The 14817-nt window shown below is 44.3% G+C and overlaps 1 protein-coding gene across 1 annotated transcript in view; it reads right to left on the reverse strand.

Moving 5' to 3' along the window:
* LOC143774792 (extracellular calcium-sensing receptor-like) overlaps positions 1–12191 on the reverse strand; it is a 29824-nt gene extending 17633 nt beyond the window's left edge. The window contains exons 1-2 of the mRNA XM_077262560.1: positions 12141–12191; positions 11801–12039 (exon numbers count right to left, since the gene is read on the reverse strand). Of these exons, the coding sequence (XP_077118675.1) occupies positions 11801–12039; positions 12141–12191 (290 nt within the window). The remainder of the gene's footprint in view (positions 1–11800; positions 12040–12140) is intronic.
* Positions 12192–14817: the final 2626 nt, after the last annotated feature.

Consider the following 14817-nt stretch of genomic DNA (forward strand, 5'->3'; position numbering starts at 1 on the left):
CGGCCCTAACAGCAGAGCGGTGACGTCACCGCTGTGCTGTGCTTTCACTTTACGGCCGGCGCTCAGTCAGTGCAGGAAGCGGACGCCGGGGGACGCAAATGTGAGTATGTACTGTTTGTTTTTTTTACTTTTACGATGGTAACCAGGGTAAACATCGGGATACTAAGCGCGGCCCTGCGCTTAGTAACCCGATATTTACCCTGGTTACCATTGTAAAACATCGCTGGTATCGTTGCTTTTGCTGTCAAACACAACGATACACGGCGATCTGACGACCAAATAAAGTTCTGAACTTTAACCAACGACCAGCGATATCACAGCAGGATCCTGATCGCTGCTGCCTGTCAAACTCAACGATATCGCTAGCCAGGACGCTGCAACGTCACGGATCGCTAGCGATATCGTTTAGTGTGAAGGTACCTTAAGTATAAATAAAAGATTGTATAAGTCAAGCTAGTTTGTTGACCTACAAAACTGAGAAGGACGGACTATGCATGTTGATTAAATACTCAAACAATGAGAGTTAAACTTATCCCACCTTCCTCCTGACCTGTGAATGATGACTTGAACCACAAAAGTGGGTATAAAAAGGGATTTTCTGTCCTTCTGCAAAAATCAGAGACTCTTTACAAAACCACAGCCATGAAGACTGGACAGGACAGCGGCCAGGACATCATGACTCCATCACGAGGGACACAGATTTGACATTCTACAGGATGCCAGCTTAAGTGACCATGGCCCTGGCTGGAAGAACACAGGTCTTCTCCATTGATCATCACATAATCAATGGAAAGGTTTAGAGAAGCCATGTTGGGACCATCTGGTCATCTGATTCCATGGATACGTTTGCAGAAGCCAGGTTAAGTCCTCAATGGCCTGCCAGCTTCCTAAGCTTGTCATTACCTCCTCTCTGTGGGTGCCACAGGTAGGGATAGTCAGTCCTAGAAGAAGCGAAGTATCAGCTGCTGTAATCTTAGCAAATAAGCAGAACGGTGAGACTTTGCAATTGTGCTCACGGCTCAGGGTGCTACCGGGCATTTCACTGCAGCTCAGCCCGGCTGGGACCAGTGCCCAGTGACTGGAGGTAACCTCTATGACATCACGCCCAGTCACTGAGCACTCACAGTGCTAGCAGGGATCTCACCGCAGCTCAGCTCGGCTGGGGATGGAGCCCAGTGACCTGAGGTAACCTCTATGAAGTCATCCCCGGTCACTGACGCTGCGTTCCCAGCAGCTCATTCACCAGTAGTTCTCAGCCTGGATGGTCACATCTTTCCACCATCCAGGTTGAAAACTAATTGTCCCACAGAAATGGATTACGGCGTGGGACACAATGACTGACAGGTATGGTATATTGCTTTTTTATTTTTGCTTTATTACAGGAGATCGAGGGCTTTGGTGGAATTAGGCAAGGTCGCAAGTATGGTTTAAGTGAGATTATTAAAGGAGTCTGTCATTTTTTAAATTAAAGGACTTTATTCTGGCTGTGTATTTACCATATAACTATAGGATTAGTAATGGAGAGGTGTCTTCTAGACACCTCTCCTTTACTAAGCCGTGGCCTTGATGTCACCTGACAATAGAAAAGAGAAATCGACCCCACAGATATGAACCCTGCTTGCCACCGTAACAGGACAAGTGAGAAGAGCTGGGCAAAGCACCAGAATTGGTGCATCTAGCACATGTGCCTTTTCTGGGTAGCTGTGGGCTGCTATTTTTAGTCTGGGGGGTCAATATCTATGGCCCCTTACCAGCCTGATAATAATTAAACAGTGTGGGGACCCCTCTATACTTGATAACCAGCCTTGCTAAAGTTGACAGCTGTGAGTTTTGCCTGGCTGGTTATAGAAAATACAGGGGAACCCACGCTGATTTTTTAATGAATTTATTTATAGCTCAGGTGTCGGCTGATGAATACCAACATCAGCCGCTCCTGCTGTCACTGTTATTAGCAGCAGCAGGGGTAGGCTGATGGGAGTAATAGTCCCATCAGACACCACCTGCTGTCTCTTTTATTGTTTAAATATAACTCTCATTATTCTCCTCTGCTCGCGCTGATCGCCGGCAGAGCAGGGGAGAATGATGAGAGCCGGGTTCAGTACCCGACACCAGACAACAGCGCTTACTGTAACACTTCTTCCCTGGCGCTTGTCCGTGTGGTACTGATCTGGCACACGTGTGCCACACGTATTAAAAACACAGACACTGACATCTCTGGTACCGGAAATATCAGGACGTGTGAATGAGGCCTTATATTGGGTTTTTATATTTGGCAGCTGTCACACACTAAAAGACGCTTTTTATTACAAAAAATCGTTTTTGCATCACCACATTTTGAGAGCTATAATTTTTCCATATTTTGGCCCACAGAGTTGTGTGAGGTCTTGTTTTTTGTGAGACGAGCCAACACTTTTATTGGTACCATTTTTGAGCACATGACTTTTTTTGATCGCTTTCTATTCCGATTTTTGCGAAGCAAAATTAACAAAAACCAGCAATTTATGAATTTCTTTTTGGGGGGGTTTATGCCGTATTTTATAGAAAAATTAATTATTTTTGCATCACTTTATTCTGAGACCTATAACTTTTGTATTTTTCTGCTGATGGAGTTGTATGGTCACTTATTTTTTGCAGGACAAGATGACGTTTTCAGCTGTACCATGGTTATTTATATCTGTCTTTTTGATTGTGTGTTGTTATTGCACTTTTTGTTTGTCGGTATGATTACAAAGCATTGTTTTTGCCTTGTTTTTAATTTTTTTATGGTGTTCACTAAAGGGGTGATCTAGTGAGACAGTTTTATAGGTCGGGTCGTTACGGACGTGAAGATTCTAAATATGTGTACTTTTATTGTTTATATATGTTTTTTTCATTCAAATATTTATTTAGTGATAGAATTTACAGGGTGGGCCATTTATATGGAAACACCTAAATAAAATGGGAATGGTTGGTGATATCAACTTCCTGTTTGTGGCATATTAGTATATGGGAGGGGGAAAACTTTTCAAGATGGGTGGTGACCATGGCGGCCATTTTGAAGTTGGCCATTTTGGATCCAACTTTATTTTTTTCAGTGGGAAGAGAGTCATGTGACACATCAAACTTATTGAGAATTTCACAAGAAAAACAATGGTGTGCTTGGTTTCAACGTAACTTTACTCGTTCATGAGTTATTTACAAGTTTATGACCACTTCTAAAATGTGTTCAAAGTGCTCCCCATTGTGTTGGATTGTCAATATAACCCTCTTCTCCCACTCTTGACACACTGATGGCAACACCGCAGAAGAAATGCTAGCACAGACTTCCAGTATCCGTTGTTTCAGCTGCTTTGAAGTTATCTGAAGGCAATTGTCTATGCCGTAAAGATACGAGATGTGCAGCATCTGAAACAACGGCCGACTTCAAATTAGCAGCCATGGTCACCAACCATCTTGAAAAGTTTCCCCCTCCCATATACTAATGTGCCACAGATAGGAAGTTGATATCACCAACCATTCCCATTTTGTTTAGGTGTATCCATATAAATGGCCCACCCTGTATATTGATTTTTTATTATTTTTGATTTTGTTAAATATTTTGACAATTATTTTAATTTTTTTTTTTTTAAATTCTAACTTTTTTACTTTTTCCCACTATGGCACAATTATTTTTTGCAGGTTGATCACTTCTATAGCATATAGATAAAGCAGCAACTGCCTGCCATAGAAGCTTTCAGTGCTGCACTGACAGGGAGACTTGCTGATCATGCACTGCGCATGATCAACAAGTCAACAAGTTTCCTAGATCTGGTAAATCGGATGTCGTGATGATGACATGCTCTCACCATGGTAATGATCGAGACCCCACGTCAAGCCACGGGGTCTCCGATCCAAAGGCAGAGGGTCTGTCAGCCATGTGCCGGCTTCCGGAACGCTGCGATCATATTCGATCACAGTATTTCGGGGGTTAAAGTGCTGGGAGCGTTGACCGCTCCTGGCATCTAGTGTCGGGTGTCAGCTGTCAGAATCAGCTGACACCCGGCGGAGATCGCCCGTGCACCCACTGTGAGCGCGGCCGATCGCGATGACGTAATGATCCGTCCATGGCTAAATTGGCCCAGGTCACATTGACGGATCATTACATTTTTTGTAAAAACTTTCCATTTTCTTTTTACTTTATTTAATACCCTCTTGGGGACTTGAATCTTTGATTATCCGATCGCCTGTGCTATGTATACGTGACACGTAACATGGTCACCAATGTTCTAGATTAAGGATGTGCTTCCGATGCCACGCCGCTACCAGTGATCAATGGCAATTTTAACTGGTTATTAGCCGCGGGTGGATGTCGGATGCATCCGCAGCTGTTAGAGGCACTTGATGGCTAATTAAGTGCGGCAAAAGATGCGGCCTCACATCAAAGGCAAGGCCATGGCTGATGATGTAAATATATATCATAGTCGTGAAGGGGTTAAAGACATTGGCTCCATATTTACTCCGCAGCAGGATGTTGTTCCCAAATGTACAGCAATTCATACTCCTTCCTGATGTTGTTATATGATGGAGAAGTATCTGCCTGCGTTTCTCAGTTTTGAGGACACTATTAATCCTGACCAAATCCCCAACTCATCTTACTGAAATGCAGCCTCAAACTTGCAGGACCCTCCATGTTTCATTGTTACTGCAGATACTTATTGTGCCACTCTTCAGCTGTTCTGCAAACTGTTTGACATTGTGACTCCTCTGTCCTGCTGCCATCTTTCCGCTCCCCAGTTACTACATATTTATGATTGAGACACTTGAACTTGTTTCCATGTAGAAAGTTTGACTGTTGGCCACAATTCTTCCATGAACACCACTCCTGGCCAGACCACTCATAACTGTATACGGGTGTAGCTGAGTCATACTAATTGCTGCCAATTCCAATCTAATGCCACCACCGAACATCTGATTTTTAAGGGAGGTAAGCATGATGTGTATTTTCTCTGCTGTACTAAGTTTCCTTGGCTGACCACAGTGTCAATGGTTCACTCCTCAACATTGCCCATTTTATGGTGTTCTCAGTACTGAGAAATACAGATACTTATCCACATGGCCGCCATCAGGGCATTACTGCCCTTACTGCTGCATGGGGCCTGGTGAGCAGCAGTACACAGAGGGGCCTGCAGGTCTGGGCTTCCGCTTATGCACTTCTGCTAACCGAGCCCCAACATGCATTGAAGTAGTGCGTGTATCGGTGCACACATTGATGAAGTGGGGGGGGGTAAAGGGGACTGCATATGATGAAGTGGGGGGTAAGGGGTACTGCACATGATGAAGTGGGGGTAAGGGGTACTGCACATGATGACATGGGGGTTAAAGGGGATTGCAAATAATGAAGTTGGGGGTTAAAGGGGACTTCACATGATGAAGTGGAAGGGTTAAAGGGGACTGCACATGATGAAGTGGAAGGGTTAAAGGGGACTGCACATGATGAAGTGGGGAAGAGGGATTGCAAATGATGAAGTGGAGAGGTGAGGTGGACTGCACATGATGAAGTGGGGGGTAAAGGGTAATGCACATGATGAAGTGGGGGTAAAGGTGACTGCACATGATGAAGTGGGGGGTGAGGGTGACTACAATGATGAAGTGGGGTGTTAAAGGGGACTGCACATGATGAAGTGGGGGAAGGGGAATTGCACATAATCAAGTGGGGGTAAAGGGGACTGCACATGTTGAAGTGGGGGAAGGGGAATTTGCAAATAATTAAGTGGAGGGTTAAAAGGGACTGCACATAATGAAGTGGGGGGTAAAAGGGGACTGCACATGATAAATGAGGGGAAGGGGACTGTACATGATGAAGTGGGGTGGAAGGAGCATGTAAATATAATAAATCGGGGAGCGGGAGGTACATATTGGGGGCATTGAGGATGCGGAGACTGGTAATAAATTGAGGAAAGAGGGGCTAATTAATTTATATATTTATTAGATGGTGAAAGTGGCTATTTATAGTTAGTTGAGGCACAGTCGCAGATTATAATTTATATTTGGAATGGTGGGTTGCATAATAATCAATTACATATCAATGGTGGGTGCATGATTTATGCCTCAGCCAGGCATCTGACCTTACATATCCATGCTTCCCTTTGGGATTCCTATGCCTACACTGTCTCTATATGATCATTTCTTGTGGAAAAGTGACTTTATGATTAAAATCCAGGAGGATCGAAGTGTCAAAATTATTGCGGTCGCTTTTCTTTTGTTCTGTCTCATGTTTTGATGATTATATCAATAAATAATTTCCTTTGGCATATATTCAAGAAAGAGTGTGGTGAATACTAACTTTTACACTATACACTATATACAGAGCTCCTGTGAATAATGTCACTGATGATCACTGCATTACCTGTACACTGACACTATATACAGAGCTGTGTGTAATGTCACTGGTGATCCCTGTATTACCTGTGAACTACAGTGGGGCAAAAAAGTATTTAGTCATTCAGCAATAGCGCAAGTTCCACCACTTAAAAAGATGAGAGGCGTCTGTAATTTACATCATAGGTAGACCTCAACTATGGGAGACAAACTGAGAAAAAAAAATCCAGAAAATCACATTGTCTGTTTTTTTATCATTTTATTTGCATATTATGGTGGAAAATAAGTATTTGGTCAGAAACAAAATTTCATCTCAATACTTTGTAATATATCCTTTGTTGGCAATGACAGAGGTCAAACGTTTTCTGTAAGTCTTCACAAGGTTGCCACACACTGTTGTTGGTATGTTGGCCCATTCCTCCATGCAGATCTCCTCTAGAGCAATGATGTTTTGGGCTTTTCGCTTGGCAACACGGACTTTCAACTCCCTCCAAAGGTTTTCTATAGGGTTGAGATCTGGAGACTGGCTAGGCCACTCCAGGACCTTGAAATGCTTCTTACGAAGCCACTCCTTTGTTGCCCTGGCGGTGTGCTTTGGATCATTGTCATGTTGAAAGACCCAGGCACGTTTCATCTTCAATGCCCTTGCTGATGGAAGGAGGTTTGCACTCAAAATCTCACGATACATGGCCCCATTCATTCTTTCATGTTCCCGGATCAGTCGTCCTGGCCCCTTTGCAGAGAAACAGCCCCAAAGCATGATGTTTCCACCACCATGCTTTACAGTAGGTATAGTGTTTGATGGATGCAACTCAGTATTCTTTTTCCTCCAAACACTACAAGTTGTGTTTCTACCAAACAGTTCCAGTTTGGTTTCATCAGACCATAGGACATTCTCCCAAAACTCCTCTGGATCATCCAAATGCTCTCTAGCAAACTTCAGACGGGCCCGGACATGTACTGGCTTAAGCAGTGGGACACGTCTGGCACTGCAGGATCTGAGTCCATGGTGGCGTAGTGTGTTACTTATGGTAGGCCTTGTTACATTGGTCCCAGCTCTCTGCAGTTCATTCACTAGGTCCCCCTGCGTGGTTCTGGGATTTTTGCTCACCGTTCTTGTCATCATTCTGACCCCACGGGGTGGGATTTTGCGTGGAGCCCCAGATCGAGGGAGATTATCAGTGGTCTTGAATGTCTTCCATTTTCTAATTATTGCTCCCACTGTTGATTTCTTCACTCCAAGCTGGTTGGCTATTGCAGATTCAGTCTTCCCAGCCTGGTGCAGGGCTACAATTTTGTTTCTGGTGTCCTTTGACAGCTCTTTGGTCTTCACCATAGTGGAGTTTGGAGTCAGACTGTTTGAGGGTGTGCACAGGTGTCTTTTTATACTGATAACAAGTTTAAACAGGTGCCATTACTACAGGTAATGAGTGGAGGAAAGAGGAGACTCTTAAAGAAGAAGTTACTGGTCTGTGAGAGCCAGAAATCTTGATTGTTTGTTTCTGACCAAATACTTATTTTCCACCATAATATGCAAATAAAATGATAAAAAAAACAGAAAATGTGATTTTCTGGATTTTTATTTCTCAGTTTGTCTCCCATAGTTGAGGTCTACCTATGATGTAAATTACAGACGCCTCTCATCTTTTTAAGTGGTGGAACTTGCACTATTGCTGAATGACTAAATACTTTTTTGCCCCACTGTATATACAGATCTCCTGTGCATAATGTCACTGGTGTCACCGGTGATCACTATATTACCTGTACACCGACACTATGTACAGAGCTCCTATGTATAATGTCACCGGTGATCACTGTATTACCTGTACACTGACACTGTATACTATGTACAGAGCTTCTGTTTATAATGTCACTGGTGATCACTATATTACCTGTACACTGTATACTATATACAGAGCTCCTGTGTATAATGTCACCAGTGATCACTGTATTACCTGTACACTGACAGTAAATACAGAGTTACTATGTATACAGTCACTTAGTATTATGTTTTTTATTTTTATTAATGATCTGTATTGTAGTATTCAGTCACTATGTGGTGGTAATATGTGATCTGGTCATGGTGTGGTGGTATTTGTTCCTTGTATTTGGTATTATTTGGTGACTATGTGGTGGTAATATGTGGTCTGGTCATGGTGTGACGGTGTTTGTCCCTTGTATGTGGTATTAATGGTCATTTAAAAAAAAAAAAGTATATGACTCATTCCATTAAAGAAAAATACATAAAAATGTATTCATATTTAATAGTTTAGAGTAGAGTAGGGCCCGGCCAAAAGAGTCTATCGTGTCATGGTGCTGGCTTAAAAATTCTTTTGGCCAGAACAAAAGCTTCTGTTTATGAGAGTGATCTGGTGTTTGATGGGAACTGTTAATATCTGATTGGTAAGAACTTGGTGGAGAAGTTGAGTTTTTCCAAGAGTGGGCGGTGGTGTAGCTGGGGTGTAGAATGGGTGGAGTCTCAAGGGGGCCCAAAATTTAGCCAGTATGGGGCCCCGAAATTCCTAGTGGCAGCCCTGCTTATCCATCATGCATTACCATCAGAGATGCATCTGATCACCTCCAAATTTATTTTGTATCAGGACAACAACCCCAATGTTGTTAAGAATTATTTTCAGCATTAGAAGAACAAGGAGTTCTGGAAGAGGTGATGCTTATCAAAAAAGTCCTAATTGTAACATAGTGGGGAGCGCTGTAGGAGTCTCTGTCCACAACATATGCTGCTGCACGTCTGTCGGTAATGGAGAATGCACCTCTGGGACTTGCACCTGGCAACCGCTCCTCTGCGCGAGCACTGGACTCTTTCTAGCTGGGCACACAGAGCACTGCACACACTCTGGCTCACCAGAGCATCCGCTCAAGTTCTGCCAGAGCACGACTACGTGCTGCCTCTCTCCCTGAGGAACACGCTGTGCACCTTCTTCCGCACTCACTGCTGGTGGGAAACTGACCCCTCTTTCCCATGCTTCCTGTACACTGCCCGGCTTAGCCACACCCCCTCTACCCAGGTCATGGGACCTGTGCGGTCCCCCATTCTTTTCCCCCAACATCATTGGACACAGCCTTGACAGTTCCGGAGCTGGCATGATGCAGGTACCCGCAGCCCGGTCTTCCTCCTTACACTGGTCTCAGTATCTCTGATTTTCCATTGCATATTCGTGAAGCATGTCTGTATTTGGAGTCACAATCTGGAGTGGTATCAGGAATGTAAGAATAGCACATGTATCCGTTCATCCCATTGACAGTAAAATGGATAAAAGTCACCATTTCCACACATCCACCACAAGTCTGCCCCAGCTACTGTCTGATTCCGGAGGACATGGCATTGTTCCAAATTAGTGGTGTGGGACTGCTGTATGAGGAGCCTAAATGCTTGAGATCAATGGTACCCATTAAACTCTGGAAACACATGTAATTCCAAGGATAGGGCATAACTCCATTGACCTGTACATGTTTAAGTTTTATGGGGGAATACAAATGCCAGAGCAAATTACACTCTGAAGTAAATTATCCATCCGTTGCAAAAAAAAGATGAATTAGGCAGGAGAAAGCAATGCGGTTTGTCTGGTTGCTTACAGGGAAGGGAACCATGTCGAGATAAAGTCTAGCTGGGGCACAGAGTATACAATCACTGTTAGTCATGGCGATTGCAGAGTATTTTACCCATTCTAACTCATAATTGGTCTCAGAGTATCCCGTCTCTACTGGTCTCTATCTTCATAGGTTAGAGGCACTAGGAATGAATCTTTGGAAGTATTAGGTTGCGGGATATCAGTTTTATTTAGAATAGATCAATCCCTGATATCCTTAAGATAAAAGTGTCCTAATCGGTCAGTGTCCCTTGGGATATTTATGCCCATCACATATAGTCCAGCATGCGTAACAGATGGGTTCTTGGGTTCTCTATCATCAAGTATAGGGGAAGAAAGTTGCCAGACTTAAAAGTAAGACAGGACCCCACTGTATAACATTTGGACACATAGTCTTATTGTAACAGTCATTCTAGTAAGGAGGCTTCTACCCTAGCTGTTTGTCTTTTTTTGGGCTACAGAAGGGTTGTAGCCCCATTCTTCCCCAGTGTTCCACCCCACCATATTAACGGAATTACAGTTTGACCCATAGCCAGTATTGGCAGTGGTGACACATATATACTTTTGGGAGAGTCTATAGGTGTCCTCATGCTGCCACTCCACCCTAGGGTATGAGACCATGTCACACAGGTCAAATTTATAAATGACTACAGGGTTTGAAGTATTAAACCACAATGTGGAAACTGGCTCCCCATTCTTTCTTTCTTGGGGCATAGCCCTCGATGAGCTCCCATTTATGAAAACTAAAGGATATGACACAGGGTGTGAGTCCACATCATTCCGTGGCTTTCTTGGGCTCAGTTGCCTTCTTGCAGTGTGAGGCATAGGTCCAGTTGGGCTTTCCCTCGAGCTTTACGGCCATCTCAGTTGTCAGCAGAACTTGGAATGGACCATCAAATTTGATACTCCAGGGCTCTCCTAATGTGTCTTTTGACCACCAATTAGTCTATGGGTTGCAGGGGTCGGCTCCCTTCCACAGAATCAGTATCTAGAACAGAATAGTGAACTCAAGAGTATATGTCAGACAAGTGTTTTGTGAGTACAATAACATAAGAAGACAGCCTATCATGTTGCCTCTGGAGCTGCTGTGGAAAATACAACCCTAGCCTAGGGGCTGACCCAAATAACATCACATATTGGCTGAGGCCTGTCTTTTTGTTGGGACTCGGAGTATACCTGATTGAGAAGAGTGCAAGGGGCAAGCATTCTATCCATGGTCTGCCCTTTCAGTCATGTCTTTTTAGATTTTCAGTTTCAGGGTCCCATTCAATCTTTCTACGCTACTGCTACATTGTGAATGGTACAAAATATGAAAGATCTGTTCTACTCTCAGGGTGGACATTATTTCCTGCATTATTTCTCTGGTAAGGTGAAAGCCTCGAGCACTCTCTATGGTCTACGGCACCCCGTATCTGCAAATGACTTCTGAGATTAATTTCTTCTCTAGCTTTGGTGGTGGCTTTACATATGGTGTACTCTTCTGGCCATCCTGAGAAGAGGTCGACACTCACACAAGTACATACTCATAGATTTGCATCTTGGGAAGTTGAATGTAATCTATACGAAGATGCTGGAAAGGGGACAAGGGTCTCGGTGTGTGTCTCATAGGTGTTTTCGTGGTGCATCCCACGTTATTGAACGCACAAGTAGGACAGGCTTGAATATGTTTGGCTGCAGTGATACTGAACCCAGTAGCATACCAATAGCGGTGGATGAGGTCTGTCATGGCAGTCTTCTATTGGTGGCTATTGCCGTGGGTGGATTGAACCATCATAGGATATAGAATTCAGGGAAGGCAAAATTTGTCTGCCACATGCCACAGTCCTTCTGGTGACTGCACAGCTTCCTTCTCTTGCCATCTGGGGAATTCTTCATCACTAACCTGTTGTAGCATCTGGAGAAGGTCATAGGTCAAAGGTGGATCCATGGTGGAGGCCAACTGTGCTACTGCCACTTCGGTATGGTTGTCTCTTGATTGGTAAGCTGCAGATTTTGCTGCCTGGTGGTCCAAGTGGTTGCCTTTAGTTGTGGTTGAGTTGTCCTTTGCAATGCCTTTGACTTTCACTATGGCAACTTTCTCAGGTAAATGTAGGGCCTACATCAGGTATTAAAATGAGTTATAATTCTTGATAAACTTGCCTGCCGCTGTGAGGAAAGATCGAACTCTCCATGTAGGTCCATAGTGATGAGCTATACCAAAAGCATAGCGGCTGTCTGTAGAAATGGTGGAAGTTTGGTCTTTAGCATGTCTGCAGGCTTCTTCTAGGGCATGGAGTTCAGCTTTGGCGGACATGTGTGGGGGCAGTGGTTCTGCTTTTATAGTTTCATGGAGGGAAACAACAGCACATCCAGTGTACAAGCGGCTATCCACGCCATACTGCGATCCATACACAAAGAGCTCATGCTCTGGGCTATCAGTGTTATTGGTAACATGACTGAGACTCCCAGGGACATTATTTGTATGCAGTCATGTTTCTTTTCTGTCTCAACTAGCAGGTCACCCAGGTTACCACTATAACCCATCCACCCCTCCATAGACAACAATGTGGCTGGATTAGTGCAAAGGTCAAGGGTAATGTTATCAGGCATGAGGAGGTCATATTGAAACCTTAGATGGTAAGCAGTACAGTACTGATATGTTTTGGTTGTACTTGAGAATGAATGGCAGTAACATCATGAGGGACATAAACAGTGAGGGAGAAAGTCAGAACAATTTCAGCAGACTTATCCAAAAGGAGCTGCACAGTATTTACAGCTTTCAAAAAAGAGGGGGCACCTCTTGCCAAAGAGTCTAGGCTTGAGGATTAATAGGCCACCTGTCGCTGTTGATCACCATGGGCTTGGATGAGTACACCAGAAGCATGGCCTGAGTGTTCATGAGTCATGAATCATGACAGTACAGCCTGAAAGGTTTTGAGTAGTCTGGGAGGCCTTAGGCCGGAGTGGAAGTTTTCTAGAGCTTCAGACATTAGTTGTAAAGGCTGCGTGAATAGGCAATTATATAGAAACTGCAAAAGGTCCAAGGCATTTGGAACCAATGGGCGGCAATGTGAAACAAGGCCAAGAAACGTTTTCAGGGCTGTAGGATTGGAAGGAGGAGTGAGAATCTCAATAGCCTTCTTTCTGGCTGTAGTGAGCTGCTTCACTCCTGTAGAAATACAGTGGCTCAAAACCGGAGTTTCCTTTTAGAAGCTTTGCAGCTTCTGTCTGCAAGGAACCGTAGGAGGGACAGAGTGTTTTCAATACAGTCCTCTTTACTGGGGCAAAAAAGGAGTCAGTCATAGATATGCTGGACTGCCTGGTCAATTGGTCTGTGCTAGTGATAAGCGAGTGTACTCATTGCTCAGGTTTTCCAGAGCACGCTCAGGTGACCTCTGAGTATTTGTTAGTGTGCGGAGATTAAGTTTTCATCACGGCAGCTGAATGATTTACAGCTATTAGCTAGGCTGAGTACATGTGGGGGTTGCCTTGTTGTTAGGGAATCCCCACATGTAATCAAGCTGGCTAATATCTGTAAATCATGCTGCTAAGGCGATGAAAACTTAATCTCTGAGCAGTCATAAATACTCAGAGACCAGCCGAGCGTGCTCGGGAAAACCTGAGCAACGAGTACACTGGCTCATCACTAGTCTGTGCCAGTCCTCTAGAACTGAAGACATGTCCGCCATATATTGGCTGGGCATACCTACCAGGCATACTGTTTGCTCTGATGTGAAGGCAAACAAATACAAAGAATCAGGGTGGAGTGGTACTGAGAAGAAATCATTGGCTAGATCAATGACTGTGAAATGGGAGGTCGGGTGAATGATATGTGCCAATATGGTATGCGGGTTAGGCACAATGGGCGTATTGAGAACAGTGGCCTTGTAAATAGCCTACAAATCATGGACTATGCGGGACTGGGCAGGCTGACCTTTCTCTACCTTTTTCTTGCCAGGGAAAGGTGGGGTATTGCAAAGTGATGTAATTTGACAAAAACCCTTTTTCTAAAAACTCCTTCACTGCCTTGGATATTGCATCTGCCTATGCCATATTCAATGGGTAGTGTGGCTTCCTTAGCAAAGGGGCTCCAGGCTCTAGGTCAACTCTAACTGGGGGCACCAACAGGCAGCCTACATCTGCCTGCCCATTGGATCAGAGATATTCTGATTTAGCAGACAGAAACTGGGCAGTCTCCTCTTCTTAGCATATTGTGACAAACCTGGACGTAGGTCGATAATCACAGGCAGCAAGTAGGCAAATGTCTTCATTGTTTAGAGTACCGGAGAGTCGCACAGTACCATCCTCCAGATACTGTATGTTGGCATGTATCTTCTGCAGCAAATCAGCACCAAGAAGATTCACAGGGTGGTGCAACTTACTAGGAGTCTGCTGTGGGTGTACTGATTGGGTTGGAAAGAAACTGTAATGGGTCGTGTCAGTGGGGTGTGTGTGGTTTATCCTTCTACCCCACACAAGTATAGACTGCATGGAGAGGCAGCTAGTATCTAGATCTTTCCTGTGAACTACTGACTTGTCTGCTCCACTGTCAATGATAAAAAGCAAGGGATCACCCCCTGCAACTGAAATGGGGACAACGGGTGCGAGACCAAAATTACTGAGGGCCATTACATAAGCAAGAACTGACTCTGGTTTGCTATTTTACTAGTGATGCTCTCCACTGGGCCTAGTAGGGAGCCTGTAATTTCTCCTTATGTGTCCAGGCTTTCCACAATTATAACATGTGACATTTCTTCATCCTTGCCTGGTCTGGTCCCATTGCTGGGTCTGGTCATATATAAGAGAGGGTCGAGACTGAGTTTTTGCCTTGTTACTCAGGGCATTGGTTGCTTCCACACCCATAGCTACTTGGCGTATCACGGTCAGGGACATA

The sequence above is a fragment of the Ranitomeya variabilis genome, chromosome 5 (genome assembly GCF_051348905.1).
Source record: "Ranitomeya variabilis isolate aRanVar5 chromosome 5, aRanVar5.hap1, whole genome shotgun sequence".
Classification (NCBI taxonomy): domain Eukaryota; kingdom Metazoa; phylum Chordata; class Amphibia; order Anura; family Dendrobatidae; genus Ranitomeya; species Ranitomeya variabilis.